Source organism: Oryzias latipes, chromosome 3 (genome assembly GCF_053564925.1).
Source record: "Oryzias latipes strain Hd-rR chromosome 3, Olatipes_Hd-rR_3.1".
NCBI lineage: Eukaryota > Metazoa > Chordata > Actinopteri > Beloniformes > Adrianichthyidae > Oryzias > Oryzias latipes.
The window spans coordinates 40120063-40147947 of NC_136239.1; the positions used below are offsets into that span (position 1 = coordinate 40120063).

Genomic DNA, 27885 nt, shown 5'->3' on the forward strand with positions numbered 1-27885 from the left:
GCACGTGAAAGAAAAACCTTTGAATATGTTTACGACCATCAGCCGCTGGAGCGGGAAAAACGATGTTCCAGGCTGTGTCCCAATTCCTTCCCTGCTCACTCTATAGCGCGTTCTCCATGTTCTAGTTTGTCTGGATCTACAATTCCAAAATCCAGTTTCATAGAAATTTCCCAGAAGTCTCCGCGATAAACCAGTGTGCTTCCATGCTCACCAGATCTGTGAATATAGACCACAATGCATTGCATCGGAACAATTTTTGATTAAACAAAAATGTATTTAAATGTATTGTTTTTTTAAACCATCCATGTTTTTATCTTCAGAAGACAGTGGAGTCAAACATAATCGTCACAAAACGCTCTTATCAATAAGATTTTAACTTTGTGAAATCGGTGACGTCATATCCGTCGTTAAAACCCAAAAAGTAGTGAGCGTGGTGTCCGAATTCAGCTGTAGATAACCATTCCTGACATCTGGTTGGGAATGTTAAGCCAGTTTTTCACTGAGCGGTCCGGTCCGGTCCGGTCTAGAATGGTCCAGGTTATTCAGGTGAGCGTTTCCTCTCAAAGCTGGACCGTCATGCATGGCCGTCATCCAGCAGCTCATTGGCTTTTGGTTCTTCGTGTCTTCAAAGCATTTCATGTCGTCTGAGAGAAGACGGCGGGCGGCGAAGTCGAATACAGCAGATTCCTTTTGTCGTGATGACCTTCAGCCTATCAACAGGTTTCAACAGTGTCTCCACTCAGACCGTTCTGATCCATTGTTCAGTTTTTCCGTTCGGCTCTGTGGTCCAACCAGAACTCCGTCTACTGGCGATCCTGCTTTCGTGAGTCAAGTCTTCGTCCTAACGGACTGTCCGCAGGTAGAAAATGGTCAAACCTGCGCAGGTCGAGCAGGTGACCTGCAGGACATATCAAGGTCGTGTACCGCTCAGTGAACCAGAAGAGAGAAAATGTTCCTGCCCTTTTTTTCTACCAGCTTGCTGCGGGCGACAGGTCGTAGAAAACACTTCTACAGCATGTAAGGGGGAAGTAGGGGAGACGTAGACGTGTTGTACAGATTTGACATTTTTTAAAGCCCCCCAAAACCCCGTGGACTGCATCAGGACCCAGTTGTGCTGTTCCCGTGATACGTGCACGCTCATGACGGTTAGATATGAGGAAATTAAACAGAGTGTAGATGGTGTGGGGTCCTAACAGCACGTAAACACAGTAAGGAGCCAGTACTCTCACTGTACTAATGACTATAGTGCGGCGGAAGGACACCAAAAGAGCGTGCAATGTTCAGGACAATGGTACGTTCCATTTTTATGGCCGTACGAGCCTAAAGGAAACTGCAAGGCACAGCTGTGCTCCCCTTAAGATGCAGCAGCTCTTCTCTACGACCCTCCACGGACAACCCAGACAACCCCCCCATGTGGGAGCATGTGGTCTGTGCTCTGACGTGGTTCTGCGGCGCCTCGGATCCCGATCTGTGCTTCACGTTCCTTCTCACTCAGGTTCTCTGGTAGTCTTAACTGCGATTGTTGCTAAACCGATCACTTGCTGAATAAAGCGATCGGCGTCCGTCACGTCCTCCCCTGAAGGAGGTGAACATCTCCGGCGTCCGCCGGGGAGAGCTCGTCTGATTGAGGACGTCCGTCCCTCCTCTGCTGTCTCTCGTCTACTTCTGAAACCCTAAGAGGTGCTCAGCCAAGAGCTCTGTCATTCCCGCCTCTGAAATCCTCTCCAGCTTGTCAATCTCAACCTTCTGAAGTCCTACTCCACATTTCATACATTAAACTAACATGGGGGGGGGCTAATGTAATGTAAGATGTAGGGGGGGTTTGGTGAGCAGTGTTTGAAGAATGTAATGCTTCATGTTTGATAATGCACGGCTATAGATGGTCTACACTGCAGCCAAGTATTGATTGTGTTAAGCACATCCACAGTACAGCAAATGGGGGGGGGGGGGGGGGGGGCATATCAATCTATACGGTGCAGTGGACTCCAGTAAGCAGATACCTTGTGTGATTACCTCGGGCCGCGACTCTCGTTAATGACATTTATCGATGAATCCAATTGAGTGAGGCGTGGAGGCGGTCCGACCCCCCCCCCCCCCCCTTTTGTGTCTTTATGTCACCGTTCAGGTACACCCCCCTCTGTGAATGCTAATAGGGAGGCGGTCGTTCCCGGCGTGCGTGCCCCGCAGTAGTTCCTCCACATTCAGTTTCCATATTAATGATTTATGGCGGATTTGCATCCGAACCCGACGCAAACCCCACTCCAGATAATCACATTTCACCGGGTCTGAATCGAGTTTTACAGACGCGCGCGCCTCCTCCACCCACCACAGGAGCGGCGCGCTGCTTCCTGCTCCGACTGCAGCCGACCCGCCCCCTCCCCAGTTTACAAGTGGACACATAGAGAAGGGCTGTAATTGTGGCGTTCGCTGGAACAAGCGGGCCCATTATTTCCCATCCAGTCACACGACAGAAGGAAGTTAAGCAGAAACTGGCAGAGGGACATCAACGCCACGGACTTTTATCTCCGACAGCTTTGGGAACGAGGATGGATGGATCGGGGAGACTCCTGAACATCTGAGCGCCTGAATGTTTGTACATTTTGTGGGAGTAAACAGAAACTATCCAGCAGGAAGCGAGGAGAGGAGAAACTGAAGCCGGTGTTGCACCAACACCTCATCGATTGGCAGCCTATTCTCCGTTTTCTGGAGCTGAGCAGCCAATCTAACGAGAGGGGACAGTGGATGACATCACAGCTGAGGTGTAGCCCCTCCCACATGAAGGGGCAGGGGCGGATTCCCATCGGCGCTGAGAAAAGTTCGACACATTTTCATGAAAAAGTTGACCAAACGAGCTTCCCTCAACATGACAAAGTAATTGCCCCCCATAGCCTGACCGTTGGAGCATCTCGTCAGCGATGGGGACACCTGTCACTCAGAGTTTCCGTGTCTTTTTCTCTGCTAAAGCGTTTCAGACACTTTTTTTTAGGGGGGGGGGGGGGCTTTCCAGCACCAACGACTGTTTAAGGATACAAAACTGAACCTATCGAGTCCAGTCTTGGATGAGTTGAGAGGGTTTTCATGAGCAAACAGAAACCAGGCTTCCTGAACTCCACAGTCTCACGTCCTCCACCGTGTCACCCGGCTGCTCCTTTCTGTTGAAGGTTAAGTGCACACTTAAAACCGACCCCCCAGGAGGAAATTAACCTCAGGAAACCGGGTTTCTGGATTAGATTTCACTTTCACTCACACTCTTAAGATCCCGCTCACACCAGGCAATCCATCCCAAACTCAGCTAAAGCAACGTCGCCCTGAGGGTCACACTTTTTACCACCACCACCCCCCCCCCCCCATTCGCCGAGGGGCTTGTAGGGAACAGACGTCTACGGACTCACTGCTTGCGGTTGCTGTATGTCGAGAACACAGAGCGATGCGGATCTGAACACAAACCACACGGCTCAAGACTGCGGCGCCTTACGCTACGTTCACATCCAGTAATGTCACGCGCGTTCACGAATGTGCGTTTGGCTAGTTCTGCTTTAGTTTCTCTTTTTCACATCTCTATTCCGATACATATAAGACTTGGTGTCGTAGAATTTCAGCCAGACCGAACCCACAATTTTTAATTTCTCCTTTATGATCAATTTTTAAACGGTTGGTTCTTCTGTGAATGAGAAGGGATGCCATCCATATGGTGCTACTTAATCCATGTCCCTGATTGGTCAAAGTTTAACCTGGTGTACTTTTTAACACGCGTTCCATGGCGCACGTTTCATATGCACATCCCAAAACCCATCGCTGCCTGTTTGAGCCCAAAATGAAGCGATCACAGCAGCAAAGTCAAACACGCCTGCGTACGGTACTAAATGCTCGACGAATATACACAAGAAAGTACTCTGATTACTTAATTGCACGTTAAAGCATCTTGTCATTTGATGGAGAGGTCCACCGGAGGAGGTTTCTTTGATCCATCAGCTCTGACAGTAACCAGGCGTGAGGGCGCACTTACATTTTCCATCTGGAACCCAGCAGATCCGGACAATTTGTACCTTTTCATAAACAAAACCCAAAAGTGTAAATGTATGTTACTTTTCTGTCATCTTTTTGTAACATTCCAACTAACTTGTGAATCAAAACCTCACATTTTCCTCCACTGTCCTTAAGCAAAGTCCAACAAACTCATCTCCAAACTTTTATTTATCTTCATTTTTAATACATGAAGCAGAAAATTGTATCTTTTTACATTTATTTAACCAGGATAAAAAAAAAACTCATTGAGATTAAAAATCTCTTTTGCAAGAGCGTCCTGGCCAAGAGGCAGCAGCAAAACAATAACACACATTTCTCATTTACACTCACACTCAATCAACATGAAAAAAGGCCGTCTTCAATGGTTCCAGTGCCAAAAGACTAGATCCATCTGGTTGCAGAATTAGAATCTTTTTAGATGTACAGACAAACTTTCGCTTTGGTACTTTGGCAGAAGCTCCGCCCACCCCTACGGCCTCACCTAATCCAATATGAACCGCTGGAGGAGGAAAATGACTGGCTAGAAATGTTCAGCAACACAGTAAAGAGAATGAAAGAGATTGACGTGTCCGAAACAAAGCACTGACGTTTTAGACGATGCCTGTAGTACATCGGTAGTGTTACCAACGTGGCACCAACTTTTGGGCCCCATCCCTACCTCAGAGTGGGAGGAGCTTGGTAATCTCCAAACTTGAACCTTTAATTCAATTATTTCATTCATTCATCTTCTTCTGTTTATTCCCTTTTGGGGTCACGGGGCTGCTGGAGCCTATCCTGGCCACTTGATCATTCAATTCAAATTATTTTTATTTCTATAGCCCAAAATGACAACACAGTCATCTCAAAGGGTTTCACTGATTGTACAAGACATAAAATCAGTCCTAAAACACAACAGCTGATGGCAAAACTAAACTAAACTGGGCATCCCTGCCCTCAGAACCTCGTTCACCTGCTTTCCCCGCAATCTGGGACATTTTCTCCAGGGCTTTTCAGGATAGGACCCGTGTCCTGACCTTGGTGAGACCTGAAATAAGTGTCTTGGCCCAGCGCACCTTTTTCCCTAAAGGTCAAAGGTCGTTCTTGCACGCGTAGAGGACGAGCCTAACGCGTCACTTGGAGTTGGAGTTTCAACAGTACGCGGCTCAGAAGTGGTGTTCTTCTTATTGAAATTCAACATCTCAGAATCATTGTGGGTTTTCTCGCTACAAAAACACAACTGGCATCCACCTCCACACACATACAAACACACACACAAAACCCACCCACTCACCCGTCATCAAAAGAGCATTGTAAAAAAGAAAAGGGGGGAAAAGACTTCCTTGTTGAGTGTGGAGGAGCGGCTATAACCTTAGCAGAATCATGAAAGCTGACAGTTCATTTTTCACAGGGTCATAGATCGACCAGTCTTATAAAGTAATGGGCTTTTGGGAGCCGGCTTTATGAGAACTAAGATAGTTAAGAGACATGTGGATGAGGTGGCACGGGGAGCTGGGGTCCTGCTCTGACTCATCCAGGGTTATTCCCCTCATGCTGTGGAGCGCGAGGGAGGCGCCGCACTCCCAGTAATATAAATGTGTAATAAAGATTAATCTGTTGCTAGTCGCCGGGCTGATAGCTTCTAAACTTGCTTGAAATAAGGCTGAAATCACTTCAGAGCCAATCTGGAGGCATTTAGTGAGTGTCTGAGAATCCTTGGTGGGTGTCAGGGAAAAAAAATGTATATGTGTTTGTCTGGTGTGCTTGGTGTTGATGTGCAGGCGGTGGTGGGGAAATCAAATTTTGGGTTTCAATTTGTGTTTCATGAGTGTGTCGTTCCTGTGGAAGTGTGTGCGGAGGATTTCGGGAGGCGTTAGGCGAACTCACCAGGTGCTTCCGACCTCTTCACGCCCCCTGAGGCCGCGCCTCCGACTCCCAGGCCGTTGAACGGCGGCAGGCTGTCGTTGCTGTACGCTCTGAGGACAGACAGCATGTTCATCTGCTGCTCCAGGTGCTGATCAGACTTCATGAGTCCGGGAGGGCCTCCGGGAGACAGGAGGCCCAGGCCTGCCTGCCACGACTTCTCCAGAGGTAAAGTCTGGTTCTGGGGGTGGAGGGACAGCGGCGGCATGGCGGAGGAGGACGCCGCAAGGCCGACTCTACCCCTAGAGTGGAGGGAGGGGTCCTCATGGAGCTGATTCGCGTGGGTGTGGAGGAGCTCAGAGGCCGGACTCTCCTCTTTCTCTCCATCCATGTCCATCTGCTCCTCATCGTCTCTGTCGTCCTCTTCATCGTCCATCCCCGGGTCCTCTTCCTCCCCGTCAGAGTGGTTCTGTAGCGGCTGGCTGGCCAGAGGGATCCCGATGGCGCCGTGCTCCCCTGGTTTTCCGGCCTCTTCGTCTGATCCAGTCTGCTCGTCTTCAACGTCTCCACAGGATCCTCTCTCCCCGATCTGCTCCTCCCCGCCCAGAGAGGATCCTCCAAAGGTCTGGGCCGGTTGCTCCAGACCCTGCTCTGCTTGGCCGATGTACCCCTGGAGGCCCTGGTTGGCCCTGGGTGACTCGTCATACAAGCCGCCAAATCTCTTGTAGAAGTCGCTCTGGAAAGGGTTGTAGGGCTGGTCCAGACGGTTGTTCCAGGCCCCCTGCTGCTTCTCCCCGTCTCTGTCTGCCTCCCTGTCCAGGGCCAACGCGGACGTCTTGGAGGGGTGGACTGCAGAGGTGGTGGGGGAGCCCTCTCGCTGAATCTCCTTGCCAGCATCGGGACGCGGAAGTTGGGCTTTGCCGAGATGGTTGGCCTGAAGGTGCAGAGCCATGAGCTCCAGCGAGGACGTAGAAAAGGAGCAGAAGAGGCAGCCGTGCCACGCCACGTTGTCGTGGATCGTAACGGAGGAACCGGGGAGGGACCCGGACGCAGACTCGGGCCGGACCGACACGGAGAGATCCAGGGGTTCGTACTGGGAGCCGGGTTTCCCTGGCTCCGAGCTGCTCTTGGTGTCGGCCTTGTCCTCTCGCTCCAGGTCGTTGGGGGTAGCTCGCTTGGCTTTGGGCTCGCCGTTGTCATGGTAACGCTGAGCTTGGAGCTGCGCAGCTCCCTGGCTGTCCTTGAGATCCTTCTTCATGGAGCTGAGAACAAAGTTGTCCATGAAGGCCTGGAGAGAACCTTGAAGGTGGACTCCGTTTCCCATCATGCTTTGGTAAGCCCGGCTCAGGTCGGAGAAGCTGGGGGCGCTGTCGGGGGCGATGATGGGGCCGTCGGCAGTCTTCTCAGCCGAGGTGTCGAACCGGCGCTCGGATCGGTCCCGGTCATGTGACGACATCATGCCCGCCCACTGAGGCGGCAGCAGCGGACCCCCTCTGAAGTCCAGGCCGTGAGGAACGCCCTTGAAGACGTTCCGGAGGACGTCGGGCCGGGCGAAGCCGCCGCCCCCCGCCTTCCCGTGCTCGTCTTTGTGGTCGGAGGACGCGTTGTGGGCAGAGGCGGCGCCTGATGGGGTGGAGCCGTTCTGGCGCTCGCGGTGGTGGCGCTCCAGGTGGTACTTGAGACTGGCAGACTGGGTGCCGGCATAGTCGCAATGAGGGCATCGGTAGGGTTTCTCTCCTGAGAGAAGAAGAGACCAGGAAAACAGTGAATAATTAACCTGCTTTTACATTAATGGATAGCAAATCTATTTATTGGAGCGGGGAGCGTGGACCCTAGGGTCATGTAACCTCCCTGAACAATGAAAACTGGGTCAAAGCAGCTCGCAAAAAAGACCCGCATTCCATTAGCTACAGTGAAGGAAGAGGATATCAGCTGGTCTCTAATAAAGTTTTTTTTTTCCCGTGGCATCTCAATATGGGTCGACCCGGACCCAGCGACTGAGCCGCCACTCATAACGCCGAATGTGCGCCGCCTTCAGCCGCCAAGCAGCGTGTTGACAAAACAGCCTGGAAGCTATCTGCAGGGGAAGGGGGCGGGCTTTGCGTGCAAGAATGCGAGGTCAGGCCTCCTCGGCGGCGATTTCTGCACATATTCTCAGAGAATACGAGCTTTTCGCTGGAACACGTGTGGACCATATGCTTTTTTTTTTCCAGGCAAAGCCCTGTGATAATGAACAATAGGATCCACTACAGGAAACTCGGATCGGATCAAAGTGATTCATATTACAGTTAAAGATGAGTGAATCTACACATGTTTATTTATGCTTCACATCCATATTCATGAAGGCTCTTGATGACGGTATAACAGCAGCTTTATTCTGCCAGAAGTGGATCTTCCATTGGAATGATACTTGTGTTGAAATAGAACACATCCTGCAAGCAATTATAATAAGCTCAGAGTCTGAGCCAGATTTGGATTCATTAAACAATGAACAGAGAGAAGGGAAAGGGTGGGGCGTGGGGGGAAGGGGGGGGGGGGTGCTAAGCTTGATTTTCTTTAAAACATATAAAAGTTCTCCGAGTGGAGTTTCAGTCGGGGGGGTGGCTGACTTAAGGAACAAAAAAAAAAGGAAATAATGCCAATAAAATGTTTAGATTATACACATGGAAACCATTTTGCAGAAAAAAGGCATTGTTACGCAAGGCTGGTTTGAATGATTTAAGTCGGGCTGTGTAGTAAATCATGGATATAATTAGCAAATGGCATACTGCTCAAGTAATTTATCATTATTTAGAGGGCACCATTCCAGAAAAAGACTCTGCGATCTGCAGACCTACTGCAGAGTTCTCAAATAAAGGGCCACAAACACCGACTCAATAGAATATTGATACAGCAGACGGGAGAATGGGAGGCTGCACAAAAGAAGAGGCAAGGTGGAAATGCTGGGGAGATTCAGATAACCCTGACGGAGGGAGGAGACACGGCCATTTGATATCTTTTCCCTTACACAAGAGTGTCTGTGAAGCACAGAGTATATTTAAAATAAACCATACGAGATGAGCTTTTAACCCAATAAGTGCTCCTCCTGCGAGCTGCCGAACAGAGGCTCGGCGCTGATTTAATAAGGAAACGTCCCTGATGCAAATGATCATTCTCAATTCCTCTAACTGGACAAAATGATATTCTACCAGCCAAATTAGACAGAAATTAGACTGATAAGATTTTTTCCCCCCAATAAGAGGTCGTTAATGTTCATGGGAGAAAATAGAGATTAATGCGGCGTACGTCACACGCCGCGCTTTGATGTTTACAGAGGACCTGGAAATCGGCAGCCGTCACGTGGTGCCAGCTTTCCATCAGCATTAAGCACATAACCAGACGAGCCTGTGCATGTGCAAACACATGTTTATGCATGCGTGTCAGCCCCAGCCTGTGTGTAGATGTGTGTTTGCGTCTTGGAGAGCCATTTGGACCGGCTAAGACATCTGCTCCATCATACGTCAGGGGCCTGGTGTGACATCTGGGGAATATACTGTATCCTGCCTTGCAACATTACACACAATTTACTGCTAAAGGTCATTATGTACCCGTTAATCCACTTTTAATTGATATCAGCGCAAACAGCACAACCTCCCAGCCGCATGACAGATCGTCAGCGCCACAAAAAACCCAGGAAATTACCACCAGGCGGGTAAAAATAGACCCGTAAACTTTTGGCTGTTGTCACTCGGATGGACTCCTCTGCACATTTCAGAGAGTTGAAAAGAAAGTCAACAAACGAAAAGCGTAACGGAAAAACGCAACGGATGACGATGCGAAGGGGGCGGGGGGGGGAGCCAACAACACTCAAATGAACGGAAACGACGTACTAACAAAAACCTGCAGACCAAAAGGGAAAAAAAGGAAACGATTACTCAACTTTAAGGTGTTTTTAGTTTAAACGCTGGGATTAGTCAGATAAAAAGAATGTTTGACAGAAACTGTAGGAAGTTTTCAGTCTGTTATTCCATGATGTGGCAACAAGTCACATCAGGAATTCCTGTAGTCGAATGTTCTTATCCATCCAGATGACTTTGTTTTAAAGTTGGGTCATTGATCTTCAAAGAAATCAGAAACATTTGCAATAATATTTAACCGTTTAATCCACACGTTTGTTGAGCCCGTTCACATGCAGGCGAATACTCCCGCTAAACCTCAACCAATCCAAACGTTGGTGTTTTGGGCCAAAGTCACGTTTGGATTACAGGTCATATTCCCAGATTATCCATCATTTGGAATTAAGGCACCAGTTGGAGAGGACAGAAAATTAAGAACCATTTCCTTCAGCTGACAGCAGACGTACAGACACAAGTTTTAGACCGGTTTTCCTTAAAAAAAGGGCAGAAGAACCTAATCTGATTGATGAGCTCCAAACCAGTCAGTCCTGCCATCCCATAATTCCCCTTTTCACCAAAAACTAAACTGTTCTTGACCGGCTCCAATCACTGACTCTGTCAGAGAAGTGGACAGAGCGAGTTTGACGTCATTCACAGAAGTCCATTTACTTCTAGCTCCAACCAAATGAAGTCAATTCTGTCGCCATTTTTCCAGACGCCGCCATGTTGGAGCCAGACGTCATCAGTAAACTGTGATTGGTCCAAGTTGGTCTTAGTTTCTGTGGCAACCACTCTCACCAATCAGTAGTGAGCTTGTTGGAAGGCCACACCTGCAAGCGGGCTTCACGAAATCTGTCAATCAAACAATGTGAATGTTTGTCATGGGGGCCAGCAGGCTCCACCCACTTTTGTTGAGGCATCTGAAGCAAAAACGGAGGTCTCACTAGTTTTTACGGAACCAGAGACAAGCTTGTAATATTGTCAGGAGAAACTGTTCAATTACCAAAGAGGTGGTGGTGAGCCGGGGGGGCGCGGGGGTGTGTGTGTGTGGGGGGGGGGTGTAGGCACAGGGGAACTTTACATATTAAGTGTTCTCTATAGAGCAATATTAAATCTAGCCCTCATACTGTATTAAAGACATTGGATTGTAGAGATTAAAAACTGAGAAGGAAAAAAGAGGCTCCTTTAACGGATGAGGGGGGGTAGTCAAAGCAGATAGGGAGGGGGGGGGCCCGGAGGAGAGGAATAGAGAGGGAGATCACAGGTCCCCCCTGATTCATCCTGATTACAAGGTTAGGTTAAGGTTAAGTGACACGGGCGAGTCATGCCTCTTCTCTTCCTCTGTCTTTTCGCGCCCCCCCCCCACGCTCATTTAAAGGTGAGCGGGGACTCTGATTGGCCGAGTGGCTCCGCCTGAAGTTATGTGTGGCTATTGTCAAGAGCGAGGAGCTTTTTCTTTTTTCCACGCAGCTGCTTACTGCTAAATAGTGCCTTGTCCAGAAGGGGACAATCTGGGCCTCTAATTGCTGTCACTGAAGCCTAGATTCATTATGTGACTTTCCCATTAAAATGTGAGCATTAATTTGTATAATGAAATATCACCCTCTGCAGCGTGTTCATTAGCTCTGGCCCCCACACTGTAGTGCCACAGTCGCACAATGTTAGCTACCTAGAAAACTGCGGTTAATTTTGCTAATGGATATTTCCCCACTCACTGTTCAAGAGGAAATTAATACTGTAACGTTAGCTCTTTAACTTTTGGAGAAATTCAAATTCACTTCATTCCTTTCAGGCGGCTGTTAGTCGCTCATTAATCTGGCAGAGCACGACGCGGTCCCCGGACCGGCGGCGGCATGCGAGCTCCACGCCGTCTGACCGAGGACGGATGGCGGATCCTGGGGGGGGGGGGGGGGGGTGACCGAGCCGCTGTCGTCAGGGTGTGGGGGAGATTTACAGACCCCATCTTGAGGAACCATCAAGCTTCTGCCACCCCCCATCAGTGTTTAAAGCATAGTAGAACTGGACTTAGTGACCCCTGGCGTTCCAAACAGGAAGTACTCGCTGGCTCCAAAAAGCCAAAATCTCATCGATTCATTCCATTGGTCAGAAGAACCATTCTTACTCTGACACCTTTTTTTTAACATCCTCCCGGTGATCCTCATGTTTTAATGATATGTTTTCTGCAGTTCAAGTTATTCAAGTCATAAACTGACCAATCAGACGCCTCAATAAAAGTAGGTGGAGCCTGCTGGCCCCCATGTCCAATGTTCACAGCATTTGATTGACAGATTTCCTGTAGCCCCGCTTTCAAGTGGCAGGGGTGTGGCCTTCCAGCATGCTTACTTCTGATTGGTCAGAGTGGTTGCCACGGAAACTCGTGGACGGACGAGGACTAAGAACTGATCATCTTTTGATCTGTTTCCAAATCATTATGCCGTGTTTGTTAGAAAGTCACCTCTAACTTGTGGGCGAGACTGTTGGCGCCGACTGAGCCTGCGCTCATTTCCCATCATCCCTTAGTGCTTTCCCGCTGGCTTACAGCCCTTCAAACCGCCAACCTGACATTGCCAGCGAAACAAAAATGGCGAGCCATATCAGCGCTATCCATCCGTCCAGTTCTGATCCAGATTCCAGGAGAACAAAGACGTTCATGGATCTGTTGGTCTGACAGAGGATGATCAGGACGGAGCAGAGCAGGACCATGCGGCCCAACCGCGTATTTCTACGTCACAAATACGATCTTTATCAAACCAAAATGTATTTTTGGTAAAACTGGTACTTTTCCTGAACTAAAGACCTTAAAGTTGATCATCAGTGAATTCAGATCAAAAACCACTTCTTTCTTCACTGGCACTGGTTTGGCTAGAGTCTTTTTCAGTTTTCGACTTGAATGAAGTAATACTCGATGCAATTGCAATTTAATGCAATTTAAAGCTCACTTTCCCGTCTACACATCCATCTTGCCACGAAAACATGTTAAAAACAAACCAAAAACACCATTTTCATCAGAGCGGGTCTTTCAGTTTCTCCTGGAATCTTCCTGCTGCAAACCGTAATAGGAGGAGGATGTTTCTGGAACACCTGAACCTACACTTCTCTGCAGAACTGAATTTGGAAGAAAAAAAGACTGTAAATAAACATGCATGTTTGAGAATCTCCAGTCTGAGATTCCTGGTTCTGCTGCATCCAGAACAACTTTAGTCTCCGGTTTACTTCTGCAGCTTTTAAACATCAAACTGAACAAACGTTTTGAATCGTCAGAGCTAAAAATTACCTTTTTTTTTTGCATTTATTTAGTGAAAACTCTTATTTTTTAGTTAGTTTCCAATCAATCTCCTCCCTCTTTTAACTATAACAGTTTGAGACACTCAAACAGGTAAACAGGTGTTTTTGAAAAGATCCCGGCACAGAAAATCCTCCAAAAAGAGTCCGGTTTGTGTCTCTCTCCTCAAATGAACTCCTAACCTTGATAATCTGAGACAGGTGATCCAGGTAAACATGAGGATCTTTTTGTCTTCTCCCACCAGACATCTGTAGGTTATTTCGTTCTTACCTGCCATAAACCTGCAGCAGAAGGGTTTCTATTGTTACAGCTGCCTTCTAGTGGTTCTGGTTCTGAACTCATTTGGTTGTTTGTGCCGCCGCGACAAGTTACTAAAATCTGGGGTAATAAATGATTCACATCACCTTAACAGCTCTAGGAAATATAGTACTTGTAAATCATTTATAATATTATAAATAATAAATATGTTTTCTTAAAATGTGATCCATTATTTAAAGAAATGAGTTTATCGATAATAAATAATATTAACCGGTAATAAGGTTGATTTTTTTTGGTTTTTCTTCCTAAACTTGTTGCTTTTACGTCAAATAAAAGTTGAAATTAATCAGATGAGGAGTTTTAAAAAAAATACATAAAATAGATTAGAAACTAAAATGACCTAAATAAGGAGAAAATGATGTATAGATTTCATGAATCCATTTTTTATCCCGTGAGAGAAAAATCGATTCAAATCTGCTGATTCGTATTTGAAGTTGATTTTTTTTAGCATTTATTTGCCTCTGGGACGCCTAAGGCACACCCGCCCTATCTGAGGCCACGCCCCCGTGAAGACCCCCCCACACACGCACTGGAAAGAACTGACTCAGGACAGGCCGGCGTTGTTTTGGATCAGGGCAAACCCCCCGTGAGTGATGTCGGGGGGGGCTTCATTAGAGTCTAGGGAAACGATGAGGAAAAGCCGCTGCAACGGCCCCCACCTAAATGAGGGACATTGTTAGGAACTATTTGAATTTATGTCAATTTCTGGGGAAAGTGTTCCCAACCAGAAGGGGGGGGGGGCAGAACGAGACGGAGATGACAATTAGTGCAGAGGAGGATTATGGGGGTTTTATGGCGCCTTCAGGTCCTCCTCAGGGAGGGGGGCAGACTCACCTGTGTGTATCCGCAGGTGGACCTTCAGGTGGTGGGAGGTGCGGAAGGACTTGCCACAGTAGGGGCAGTCCTTGGAGGACGTGCCCAGAGAGCGCTCTCGAACCTGTGCAGGGGGGGGCGGGATGCTCCCGGCCGCCTTCGCCGAGTCCTCCCCAGCGTCTGAAAAAAACAAAAACGGGGGGAGGAGAGCTGAGTGCCACTTCAAAACACACCAAACGGTTTTCCAGCGCGTCTCTCGTCAGACGGCGAGCAGAAGTTCACGCCGACAGAACGCTGACGGTTCAGAAGACCCCCAGCCCCCCCGTTCACACCATCACGCTCCCGTTGAGCATCAGAAAACGAACAAAGACAGGCGGGGAAAAGGGACGGGAGAATCGGGCTTCGTCAGCATCGCCCGATTTCCCGGCAGCGCTCCCTGCCACCTGATTTTGACAGGTAGCTGTCAGAGACACGACGAGGCGAAAACCGTTTCTGACCCCGCCCTCCACCAAAACCGAGGTGCGGCTCAGCGCAACAGCCGTCCGCTAACGGCGCACGTCTGGAGATGAGTGAGGACGACCTGGGAGGGCGTTGACAGTGGCGTCATCTGTCAGGTTGAGCCTTCGCCAACACCTCGCTCTGCTCCTGACGGAGCCGACAACACAATCATGGCGGTGCGACCAAAAGGTGCGCCAGCTCCAGAGGGTCGTGGCGGCCGTCAGATGAGCGGCTCGCACACACAGCGCCACGAAAGACTCCCAGATTGAACAGCGAAGCAGTTTCTCTTTGACTGCGGCCTTTTTTTTCCTTCCTGTCTTCATGCGAAGCAGACGCAGGAAGCGGCCGCCGTTTGTAGAGTGAGGCGCCGCCGCCGCCGCTGCTGCGAGGGAGCATATAATCTGGAGCAGAGCTGGGTTTATTTTCTAATCGGCAGAGTGATTCTGCATTTGTGAGCAGAGAAAGGAAAGAAAACACGTCTAAATGGAGCTTTTTTAAACCTATTCTTTTCCTTCCAGGCCCCCCCAACCCCCCTCCACTGAGTCAAATAAGGTTTACAGAATAGAAAGACCCCAGTCAGCAATCCCCCCCCCACACACACACACACTGAACACACAACTGCATCCAGCTAACCTCTCCGTCAGGCTGAAGGCCGTCTATCACAAAAATGACTGCAGCTGTGGACAAAAGGCAGACAGTGAAGAGCAGCTGCCTCCACACAAAAAGCAGAGAAGTCAGGATTTAAAGGCAGCTGTGGGCCCAAAAACACGGCGGCAAACCTGCGGCACAACGCAGCTCTGTGTCTTTACATGTCAGGTTTTCAAGAAAAGAAAGACGTTTGAAAGCAAGACTCTCCGTTTGTGTGAGGATGACCACTCCGCGCTGAAAGCAGCAACCCAAACGGAGCAGAGCAACAGCTCCACACCTAACAGGTGACCTTTGACCTTCACCCATGGTAGCTCCCCCTACTCTGGGAGGAGAGATCTGGGGTTCTGCTTAACACGGTTCTGATCAGAGACCTTGTCTCATCTTTACCACGTCTTTATTGCATCTTTACTGTGCCTTTACTGAATCTTTACCAAATCTTTGCCACATTTTTACTGCGTCTTTGCCGAAACTTTACAGCCTCTTTATTTTGTCTTTGCCACATCTTTTCCGTGTCTTTACAGCATCTTTACCAAATCTTTACTGTGTGTTTACAGTATCTTTGTGACATTTTTACCGTGTCTTTGCCAAAACGATGTCTTCACTGTTTTGTAAGGCATGTTTGCCAAATCTTTACTGCATCTTTAACGTGTCTGTACGGCATCTTTACCACATCTTTGCCACATGTTTACCGCGTCTCTACAGCATCTTTACTGTGTCTTTGCCAAAACTTTACCATGTCTTTACTGTGTCTATAACCCATTTTTGACACATTTTTACCGTGTTTTTACAGCGAATCTCTAACACTCTTTGCCACATCTTTGCCGCATCTTTAACGTGTCTTTTCCACATTTTTACCATGTTTTTATGGCATCTTTACCACATTTTTACTGTGTCGTTACGTCAAATCTCTACCACGTCTTTGCCACATCTTGACCGTGTCTTTGCTGCATCTTTAGGATAGTCATCTTTAGTCTTTTTATTAAGTTCATGATACTTGGTTATTTTACCGTTTTTATACTTCTATGACATTGTTTTTATACTTGAGTGCATATTTTTATCCTGAAATCCTTCATATGTTTTGTCTATATTGTGTCAAATGGTCCTTAAGTCTGTAATAAAGCTTCTTATTCTTGTTCATCTGTGACCAAAACGATGAGATGGTTGATGGACAACTGCTTCTCATGCAGACCAGTAGGTTTGTAAATATTTTGGCACATTTATGATTCTTTTATTTCTGTTACCTTCTAGTTCTCCCAAGGTTGGTTTCATTCTTCACATACTCAGGAAAAAATATCATCAGTTTATATGTTTTAATTGATAAAAATGGTAATTGTTAAAAAAAGAAACACAGCTAACGTGTCCTTCTTTTGCTTTTTTTTACCTCACTGTCTAACACTGAAATTTTCCCACACCGCATTATCTAGAATCCGTGATTTTGAATGTTGCTTCCAAAGCTGCCCCCGCCAGCGGGAAATAATTAAATAAAGGCAGATGCAACTCCCCCAGCAGAGGGTCCAGGACCGCACCATACTGCCGCCGTGCTCGCCCGCTCATAAACATATTTTCAGGGGTCTACTGTACAGATCCCGTTTTGGCAGGGACTCCCGGCATCATGTAGCAGACAGAGGCCCACCTGCCCACCCCAGATGGGGCTGAAATTAAAAAATCCAAAACACAGATTAGAAGCAGGACACACGTGTGAACGCACACACGCGCACATACGTGCACACTCGTCCTTGTGTGTCGGGGTTAATGGAGCTCCTGTAAGAGGAGGACTCTCCACTGAGAGCAGGTGAGCGTGCTCTCCTGGCATAAACTCCCCTTCAATAATAAATGGGCCTCACACGTTTCACACACACACACACACACACACGTTTTCTTGGAAAACGTCCCGTGCACGCCCCTCACTCTCCACGCGCACGCCTTGAAGTGTCCGGCGTGCGCGCCTTTAATCAGCCGGCTGATCCGGAGCTTTAACGCGGCCGCTCCAATTACTGTAAAAGTCATCCTGCTCCATATAACCACAAATATTGACACTTTATTGCACAACACATTTATGACATTTTGAAGGTCACGCTGTATATTAAGGCGCCGGCGTTCACGCCGGGCCGGGCCGGAGGGGAGGGGGGGTGATTGCCTGTTGACACCCAGCTGTAACTGTCCTCCGAGTATCGATCCGGAGCAGCTTTTTATGCAAAGGTTTGACGATCAGGCAGCCGACGCGAGGCGGAACCTTCAGAACCGGCGTGAACCCGGTTTAAACCCAGAACCGCCGAGTTTAATTAAACATCAACCCTCTTCTGGCAAACGCCGCTTTTTTTTTTCCTTGCGAGGCGCCCTCTTCGCTTCAGCGCGAGGAAGAAAAAAAAACATGACAAACGCAGAGCTGCGAATGTGCAAGTACAAGAGTGTCACAGAGGAGGGGGGGCGGTAAGAAGAAAACATGTATAATTCAGCTGTATCTGATCTGAGACCAGCTCCTCTCCCCTCTGCCTTTACTGGTGTCACGGCGGCGTAATGGAACATGCCAGAACAAAGGCTCCCAGATCAGATTGGAGCAGAGTTGAGCAGGCCATCTGGGAGGCAGGCTGAGTATCAGTCACTCCGCCGGCTGTCTGCTGCACTCACACCCGTGCACGCTCGTGCACGCACACACTTCCCCACTCTACTGTGCTGCACCAAGTGTGTGTTTGTGTGTGTGTTTGTGTGTGAGAGAGAGAGAGAGACACCTCACTCTGGCATCGACCGCAGGGATTCAACCCCCCCCTTCCCCCTCCGCGCACTCTGACTGACTGACAAATATAAAAATTGAGATGGACCTGCTCGTGCACGCGCTCCGTGCACGCTCCCACCGCCCCCATGAACAGGGGGACGACAGACATAAAAAGCAGCACGTGTTCGACGCCGGTTCTTCAGGTCACGCTCTGGGATTTCACTTTAAGGAGGGGAAAGTGTGAGTGTGTGTGTTTGTGTGTGTGTGTTTGTGTATGATTGTGAGTGGGGTTGGGGGGTGGGGGGCATCAAATGCACAGAAGGGTCAAATAGAAACAAAAAAGCCAAATGATCAGAAGACGCCATTATAAAGTGTCACGTGATTCTGTAGCCAAACAACCAGATGGGGAGGGGGGGGGTTAAAAAAGTCGGGGTGTATATTATGAGAGATTGTGGCGAGGGGGGGGGGGGTTGCGATGACATCATTTGAAAGGCATTAGGCTTTTAAAAATGCGCCCGGGGGGACTTGATTTCCTTACGCCAGAGTAACACAACACCATCCGGCCTGATGCTCGCCTGTGCCCCCCCTCATTTTTTTTTTTTTTTTTTGGGGGGGGGGGGGGGTTTGGACCGGTGCCATCTTTGTGAGCGTCTGCTTCATGCGAGTTAATCAATTTGAGGTTTAGTTACACTGCTGATGCTAGCACTCCAGCCTCGGCTAGAACGTAATCTGAACTTGCAGAATTTATTAACCAAACACCAATTATCATTAAACACCACTGCATTATACCCCCCCTCCCCTCCCCAAAACCCCCACCCCACCCTCCTTTTACCACCTGACAAGGACCACTAAATGAAATTTCAGATTAAAGTTATTTGGCCTCATGATTTATGGCTGCAGAGAAAAGCTGCCTTAATGTGCAGATGCTTTTTTATTTATTTATTTCACTTTATTTTTGCCTCAGTGGGAACACACACACACACACACATGTGAGGGGGGGGGGGGTCTCAGAGGTATTACAGTAAGCAGAACCAAGGAAAAAAGATGGGGAGGGATGGGGGGGGCTCTGAATTTCTCCCCATTCTGCAGAAAAATAAAAGTAATAGAGGAAAAGTTTTTGTTTGTGAGATTCAAACAGCAGAGTGTGTCACATATAGGGGGGGGGGGGGGTGATGCGATGGGGGGGTAAACAGGAGCACCAGATGTTCTTTGATGTTAATAATGGCATTTATTATTAATATTAATTAGACCACATTCGGCAATACATTTGGGCCATTTCCAAGTCAATTAAGCAAAATGGCATTCGGGAGATGTTGAAACGACATTTTAAGGCAGGTGTTCGGCGCCTAATAAAACATTTTCCCAGCTCCTGAAAAACAACCCCCCCCCCACCCCGCTCACACAGATTTTTTTTTTTTCTTTGGGCAGATTTTATTTATCCCCCTTTGTTTCCTTCACGCCAGTCGTCCTCTGTTCTGCGGCGAACGCGGCGGTTCCGACCGTATCTCCAAAACAGCATATTGAGGATTGTTTATGGCTTTAGATTGCATTATCTCTGGTAAATAAAACGGTTTCGGTGGTTCTGCTAATGCGCTGGGTCCGGTTTGACCGAATCGGAGCGCTTGATGGCGGGCGGCGCAGACCTGAATGGGCTCGGATGTGTGTGTGTGTGTGTGTGTTTGTTTGTGTTTTTTTGGCAGCAGGCCCTCCTGCTTTCCCGTTTTTTTCCCCTTCCTTCCCGCCCTACAATGGTACATTAACAATCTGTGCGTTCATTTATCAGCGCGTGCGATTTGGACGCTCGTTCATGGCGCGCTGCACTTTTCATGGCTGAAAATTAATGAACAAGCCTCCCCTCGCAACAAACATGCACCTGTGCTGCAGAGATGCTAATCACAAACATTTATATTTATTAGCGAACGCCCGCGCTAAGAGGGGAGTCGCAGAAGTGGAGGAGACCCCCCCACCCCCCCACCCCTCTTTTTGTGAATGGAAGCAGGTTGGGAAAGTTCTCCTCCAAAGGTTGGAGAACCTGGAGGAGGCGAGCCGCTTCCAGCAAGCACGACAGACGGCGCCTCTTTGCCCCTGCAGAGGCTACCAAAGGGGGGGGTGGTGGGCATAAGTTCCTCCCTGGCACCGGCCCACTTTTGTTCCACCCCCCCCTTAATACTCAAGTCTGTTTCAGGCTTCAGAGAGCATTGGAAAAGGACTGCGGTGCGCGGGGGGCAGTGATGTCTCACTAAGTTTACGGCGTGCATGGAGGGAATGGGGGGGGGGGGGGGGCGTCCACGTGCATGAGCGCACGGCAGACAGATGGGGACAGAGGTGGGAGTCTTTTGGGACGGTGTTGTGTGTGTGTCTGAGTGTGTAATGCTGTAATAATGGGGGTGTCTATTCATCACGTCCCCTCTCAGTCTGTGCTGGCAGGAAGTGCTGTGGTTACCATTAGTGAAGCATGACTAGGCTGCTGCCGCGCTGACGAGGATGCTGCTGGATCTGAGCGGATGGAGTGATCCAAAGAGGGGGGGGGGGAAACCAGAGCAGAACGTATGACACCCACCCCGCCGCACTGTCTCTTTAACACTGAATAAAGCAGCGCTCCTCCCAGAGACGCCATTGATTTCCTATTCATTCCCAAGCACGCTAAATCAACAGCGGGCACAATAGGCCAATCATCAGACTCCGCCGCTGCACTCCCATCCCACCTTCAATCCATCTGGCAGTGGTCAGAGCCGGGCACTGTACGGCGTCCACGCACGCCGCAGCCATTAGCCGCGTTCTTCTCCATCAATGAGAATGAATCAATTAAGCCTCATTAAGGATGCATATTAAGGTGGAGTAATTATCTGGTGAGGAATGTAGCCTCGCTGATCGATCGCCCACTCGCCGCCATACACTTAGAGACATACATTACCGCCAGGGAGGGAGACTTTTAACAAGCACTCCTCCGGGGGGGGGGATTGGTCATGACATGTTTGCAATCCGGTTTTTGAGATCAAGAATAGAATCTGGGTCCAAAAACTGCCTGATTGGATCATGGGTCCCGCCAGAACCTCAAGTCAACCGGGGTCGTCGGGGTCATGTTGACTTGAAGCAGAATCAATGAGCGGTAAAACGTTTTAAGGAGGAAGATTTAAAGTTCAGTTGCTATGTACGGTGGCCCTGAAGTGCCAATCACTCGACAAAGCAGCATATCAAAGACCACAACAACAAAGAACAACATTGCATTTTAGAAATCAAAACAAAATTCCAGAAACCGAGACACAATTGGACCAAAATGAAGCAAAATGACAATAAAACCCTTCAGAAAACCATAGTAATTTCCAGAAATCAAAATAAAATGATGAAAAATAAATTTAAAGAAGAAACTAGAAAAGGTAGGTACTACAGGACATGGCTGAGTAGATGATGGTATCCTGTATCGCTTCATGTCAGATGACTTTTGGTTGAAATGATGGACAAATGTCATCATCTTACCAGTGATTTCCTATATTACCTCCAGTACAGACCAAAAGTTTGGACACGCCTTCTCATTCAAAGAGTTTTCTTTATTTTCATGACCATGAAAATTGTAAAATCACACTGAAGGCATCAAAACTGAATGAACACATGTGGAATTATATACATTACAAAAAAGTGTGAAACAACTAAAAATATGTCATATTGTAGGTTCTTCATAGTAGCCACCTTTAGCTTTGATGAAAGCTTTGCTCACTCTTGGCATTCTCTTGATGAGCTTCTAGAGCAGGGTTCACCAACCTTTTTGAGACCGAGGGCTATTTCATGGGCACCAAGTGGTATGAAGGGCGCCACTAAAAACCTCCTAGCCCCCCCCCCCCCAAAAAAAAACAACACAATTTGAGGACTTCCTTTTGTGTGCCCTATTTTTATTTGCTCATTTTACACACAAAAACATGCATGAATTTTCTAGACTCGTATTACAGGGGGGGGGGGGGGGGGGGTCAAACTCAGTTGCAGAGGGAGCCTAATTTCAAAACAGACTTTAGGTTGCAGCCGAACAAGATAAATATTTATTGAACACACTAAAGCTAAACTTTTAAACCTTTAAAACTTTAACTTAATTTTAACTTTTTAAACATAAATGTAAATAAAAACAGACAGGAATATTAATCCTCACATTAATGGATTACTCAACCACCTCAACCTATTCTCAAAATCTTTACATTACATGAATCATAAGAATGTCCAGAAATTGTGTAATTTATTTGATCTATTTAAACTTTTGTAATAGACCCTTACTTTTAGTGATTATTTTTTAAGTTATATTTGTTTACATATTTGGGTTTTCTTTGTCTACCTTTATCTCAGAATTGATATTGTTGTCATTGACAGACATGCCGTGGTTGTTTGTTGAATATTTGCTTCAATACAAAAAAAAAAAATTTTTTTTGGGTGCATTCCCTGCGGGCGCCACAAGGGTGCTCGCGGGCGCACTGGCGCCTGCGGGCACAGGGTTGGTGACCCCTGTTCTAGAGGTAGTCACCTGAGATGGTCTTCCAACAGTCTTGAAGGAGTTCCCAGAATGCTTAGCACTTGTTGGCCCTTTTGCCTTCACTCTGCGGTCCAGTTCACCCCAAACCATCTGGATTGGGTTCAGGTCCGGTGACTGTGGAGGCCAGGTCATCTGGTGCAGCCCGCCATCACTCTCCTTCTTGGTCAAATAGTCCTTACACAACCTGGAGGTGTGTTTGGGGTCATTGTCCTGTTAAAAAAGAAATGATGGTCCAACTAAACGCAAACCGGATGGAATGCCTTCAATTTGGAATAAATCCCCAATAGTGTCACCAGCAAAGCACCCCACACCATCACACCTCCTCCTCCATGCTTCACGGTGAGAACCAGGACTCATCAGAACAAAGCCCAGATTTCCTCTGGTCAAATGTCCATTCCTTGTGTTCTTTAGCCCAAACAAGTCTCTTCTGCTTGTTGCCTTTCTTTAGCAGTGGTTTCCTAGCAGATATTCTACCATGAAGGCCTGATTCACACAGTCTCCTTTGAACAGTTGTTGTAGAGATGTGTCTGTGTGCCATTGACCTGCTCTCTAATCTGAGCTGCTGTTAACCTGCCATTTCTGAGGCTGCTGACTCGGATGAACTTATCTTCCGCAGCAGAGGTGACTCTTGGTCTTCCTTTCCTGGGGGGGTCAGCATTTGAACCAGTTTCTTTTGTAGCGCTTGATGGTTTTTGTGACTGCACTTGGAGATACTTTCAAAGTTTTAACAATTTTTCAGACTGACTGACCTTCATTTCTTAAAGTAATGATGGCCACTCGTTTTTCTGTACTTATCTGCTTTTTTCTTGCCATAATCCAAACTCTAACAGTCTATTCAGTAGGACTATCGGCTGTGTATCCACCTGACTTCTGCACAACACAACTGATGGTCCCAACCCCATTTATAAGGCAAGAAATCCCACTTAAACCTGACAGGGCACACCTGTGAAGTGAAAAACATCTCAGGTGACTTGAAGCTCATCAAGAGAATGCCAAGAGTGTGCAAAGCAGTAATCAAAGCTAAAGGTGGCTACTATAAAGAACCTACAATATGACATATTTACAGTTGTTTCACACTATTTTGTTATGTATATAATTCCACATATGTTCATTCAGTTTTGATGCCTTCAGTGTGATTCTACAATTTTCATGGTCATGAAAATAAAGAAAACTCTTTGAATGAGAAGGCGTGTCCAAACTTTTGGTCTGTACCTTTTGCAGTTTCTGTAAAAAAGAAAAAGTAGTTTTCAGAAATCAAAAGAAAATGTTGAAAACTGAAACACAATAAGAAACCGTAAAAGGTAGGGACTATAAGACATAGCTGATTGGATGACGACCTTTGTCTATCAGTTCAACCCAAACGTATTTGTCATGAAGCGAAACTGGATCTGTTTAGTTGTATTCATACATTTTTAAACATATTTGGATATTAAACTCAAACATGGAAACTCAAATGTCATCATCAGCGATGTCCCGTGGTAACTACTTTATCCAGTTTCGCTTTCCGAAACGTTTCATTTTTGTCCCATTTCAGTTTTTGTGAATTGTGTTTTGGTTTCTCAAATTCAAACTTATCAGCTGTGTTTCTTTTTAAGTGTTCATTTTGATCTTGAAAGGGGTCATAATGTTCATTCCTCATTATAAAGAACCCCAAAGGGGTATTTTTGACCCATTATGGCATTTCTGAGCATTCCTCCAAAAACCTGCACCCCCAGTCCACAAAGAACGAGTGGATTCTCACATTGTGACGTCACAAAGTCAAACTCAGTTCTCAAGGAAAAAATCTGAAAATCAAACTAAATATAACTTTTTAAAATGGGTTTAAATGGTTCAGGTGTGAAGCACGGTGGCGGAGTCATGATGATTTGTTCAGCATCCGCGGTCTGTTCTGTTCATGTCATCACAAGTGGACTTCTGTGAGTTTCCGACTGCCGCAGATCAAGTCAACGGTGAAGCAGGAGTCAACGGCAGTGGGGGGGGGACGCCGCAATCCTTTAGTGTGTGTGTGTGTGTGTGGGGTGGGGGGGGGGTAAATGCCCTCAGTCTGGTTAGCTTCATGCAAAAAGACACACACATTTGCATGCACAAAGTAACACAATCCCATGCATGACTCCTAATAAAGAGCACGCTCTGTCCCAGTCGCATAATTTTAATTTGTTATGAAGGTCATTGACAGCAAGTAATAATCACCATTGGGGATCTAACAATTTGCCATTTCGGAACATTGAGGCACTGATGACTCAACTATTAATAGATCCACCCCCCCACACACACCCCCCACCTCCTTAGCCCGCCTGCCCATGTCGCCGATCCTCCTACAAAATAAAAGCTATTTTCATATTTTATACACAAACTACAACTTTGAACCCTCCATCCTCTTGTTTTCACACGCATGCATTGTCCCCCCCCTCCCCTCCCCAAGTATAAAACACAATGACAATTTTTCTTAGCATCCAACTCATTTATTCTGCGCTGCCGCTCCTCCACAGCCTTTCAGACATATGGCATTTGTCGCCAAACAAATACGTCCGGGCTAAAGCTATTTTTATCACGCCGCCGCCGTTTGCTCTTGTTAAGTGATCGTCAGAGTTGGAGGCTGAAAAGAATGGGAGTCCTTTATCTTTCAGAGGCTCAACAACTCAAGACTAATTGCAAATTAATCTGGATGGGGATATCTGCGGCGAGAGGGCCCAGTCAGAACGGCGAGGAACCAGTTGTGGAGTATTTATAGGAGAGCTGAACGCGGGGAGGAGGAGGAGGAGGAGGAGGAGCGAGGCCGGAGATGGAAGCAGCCAAAACCCCAAAGACACAGCGCCACATAATTGCCTGCTTTGCTACATCCAAGCATCAAGGCTGAGGATTGCGGGTATTAATAATTGATCATTAGCTTGATAGCGAAGTGTGCAGAAGTTTTTTTTTTATTGTGGTGGAAATTTGGAAGAGCTGTTTTGGGTTTCTCCTATGGGCGTGGAGCGCCGCCACCGCCGCCGTGCTTGTGAGGAAGGTCAAGTGTGCTTGTTGCAGACTGATCATTACGGCTGCAAACAAAGACCGCCTCGCGAGCTCCTCCGTCTCTGCTTTGAGTTTAAGGTCGTTTTAGGTCAAAATCAGCCAAAACGGTCCAAACTCTGGAGGTATTAGCATATCAAATATGCGGCGCGGCGGCGGCCCAGCGGAGGTGATTTCCAACACTTCAGGACAAAGTAAGGCCGGACAGGCTGAGAGTCTGACTGGAGACTGCAGTGGATGGAAGTTAACTTCATGCTGAGAAAATAGGCTTTGATTTGCAGCCTGGTCGCCGGGCTCTGCCGCTGTCGACGGCTCTGTCAGTACAGCCAGCGCTAACTCCCCCCGTCCGGCGGTGGAAGACCTCTGGGCACCTTGACTGTCGTTTAACTGCTTGTGGCGCGAGGCAGCAGAGGAAATTGGTCATTAAATCCAATGAGCTAAGGCAACCCCCCCCCCCCCCCAGTGCCCCAGATCTGTTTTCAATCAGATAGCAGGAGTGACGGAAAGCAGCCGTGAGCCCCGCTGCACAGAGCTGCCATTGGAGTCACGGCGGCGTCACAAACGTCTAGCATCAAGGCTGCCAACCTTTAGGTGGAAAAAGATGCAAACGGAAAGACGTCTGCAGACGAGCTGCAGGACAAAAAACTTCAGAAGTTCCTGCTCAAACTTCTCACCATTCATGCTTCAGACTGAGGAAATATGTTAATATGTTCTTGCAGGGTTACTCCGGGCCAACGGTCCCGCCCACAACTCAGAGGTGATTCTCTAATGAAGTCCTGCTGCTCTGCAGAAACTATGTCCTAGAGAACAACACAGGTTTTGTGGATTTTGTCTAAAAACTCCATCATCGCAATCAAAAGATCACTGGGAACGCTTTGAAAATTGATGAAAAGATTATCCTAGCGGAACTTTAACACAGAGGCTTTAGCTTTTAAACTAACGGAACTCTTCAACCGTTTCACGAAACTAACGTAGTTCCAACGGCTTCTGAAGCGGAGAAAAGCAGCTTTGAGCTCTACAGTGTTGAAGTGTTCACTCAATCGTTTCCCAGCACTTGCTAACGTAAAGTGTTGCATATCGGCGGAATTACGTTATTTGCCTAAACGGTTGCTCAAAGCCTGTGTGTTCTTTTGCGGTCGCAGGCGACCTCTCCAGCTTTAAAGGATGACTGTATTTTTTGCATTGAAGGGCACACCAGAATATATGGCGGAATGATCTGTTATCAGTTTTCCTCATTAAAGCCTCGTTTCCACTGAGCGGTACAGTCCAGTCCAGTCCGGTCTTTTGAACGTTTCCAGTAGATAACTGAACCGTTAAGCCGAACTGAACCATAGCATTTTTTGGCCCCTGTTGGTTGTAGGTCCATAGAAAAATGGTATGGTTCGGTTAGGGCGGAGCTACCAAACCCATTGATTGTCTCATTACAACAAAAGGAAGCTCCAAAAAAGCGGCTGTATTCCAGCCCGCAATCTGCTCTCAAACAACATTAAATGCTTTGGATCTACGAAGAATCAAAAGCCAAAAAATGAGTTGACAGTATAGGATCGTTAGCCGTGTTTGCTTAATCCCAATTCCTGCTCAAACAAACGTAACGGTGACTATGAGACGCTACACCTTAGCTCCGTTGGCATCTTTACAATGACACCCAACCAAACGTTTTGACGGAGCGCTGTGTTCCTCTCAAAAGCGCTGTGACATCAGTCATAACAACCATATTTACATATTTAAGGCACCTCGGGTTAAAAAGCGCTTTTAGGTGCGCCTTAAGTAGCACTGAAAATACAGTAAGCTGACTAACAAAACCTGCCAATAAAGGGTTAATATCTGATATATTTAAGGTTCATGATCTCAGAACAGGTTGCAGCATCCCAGAACACATTGTGGATTAATGATTTTTTCATAAAAAATGAATTAATAACAATAAGTCAGGTAGACAAGATATCAGATACGTTTCGTGGGTGAATCTTCTTTTTCTGGAGGTTTTTTTTGGGAACTGACCAAAGGTTGTTCCATCCATCCTAAAATCACTGCGCCACTCTTAATCCCCCCCCCCCGCCCCCCCGATCCGACCAAAAGCCGACTGACCAGTCGAAAGCGTAAACCTTCGGTTTGAGATCCACCCGACAGGATTTCTCCCTAAACAAGGATGAAGATGGTGATGATGGTCTCAGTGATGATGTTTCAATGTTCCCTGATTATTCTGACGGAAATACTACAAAGAGGGTGTTGTAACCAAGGTCAGGCAGAGTGTGGGGGGGCGGGGTAATTGTGTTCCTAATGGTCTGAACCTTATTAGAGGAAAAAATGATAAAAACTCCTTTATCAACAGAGGCTTTAATATGAAGAGGAG

General features: G+C 47.4%; 1 protein-coding gene across 19 annotated transcripts in view; it reads right to left on the bottom strand.

Moving 5' to 3' along the window:
• znf536 (zinc finger protein 536) overlaps positions 1 to 27885 on the bottom strand; it is a 336911-nt gene that overhangs the window by 30211 nt on the left and 278815 nt on the right. For all 19 annotated transcript variants that reach the window (XM_078944692.1, XM_078944695.1, XM_078944693.1 and 16 more), the window contains 2 exons: positions 14176 to 14334; positions 5890 to 7602 (listed from right to left, as the gene is read on the bottom strand). In XM_078944692.1, the coding sequence (XP_078800818.1) occupies positions 5890 to 7602; positions 14176 to 14334 (1872 nt within the window). The remainder of the gene's footprint in view (positions 1 to 5889; positions 7603 to 14175; positions 14335 to 27885) is intronic.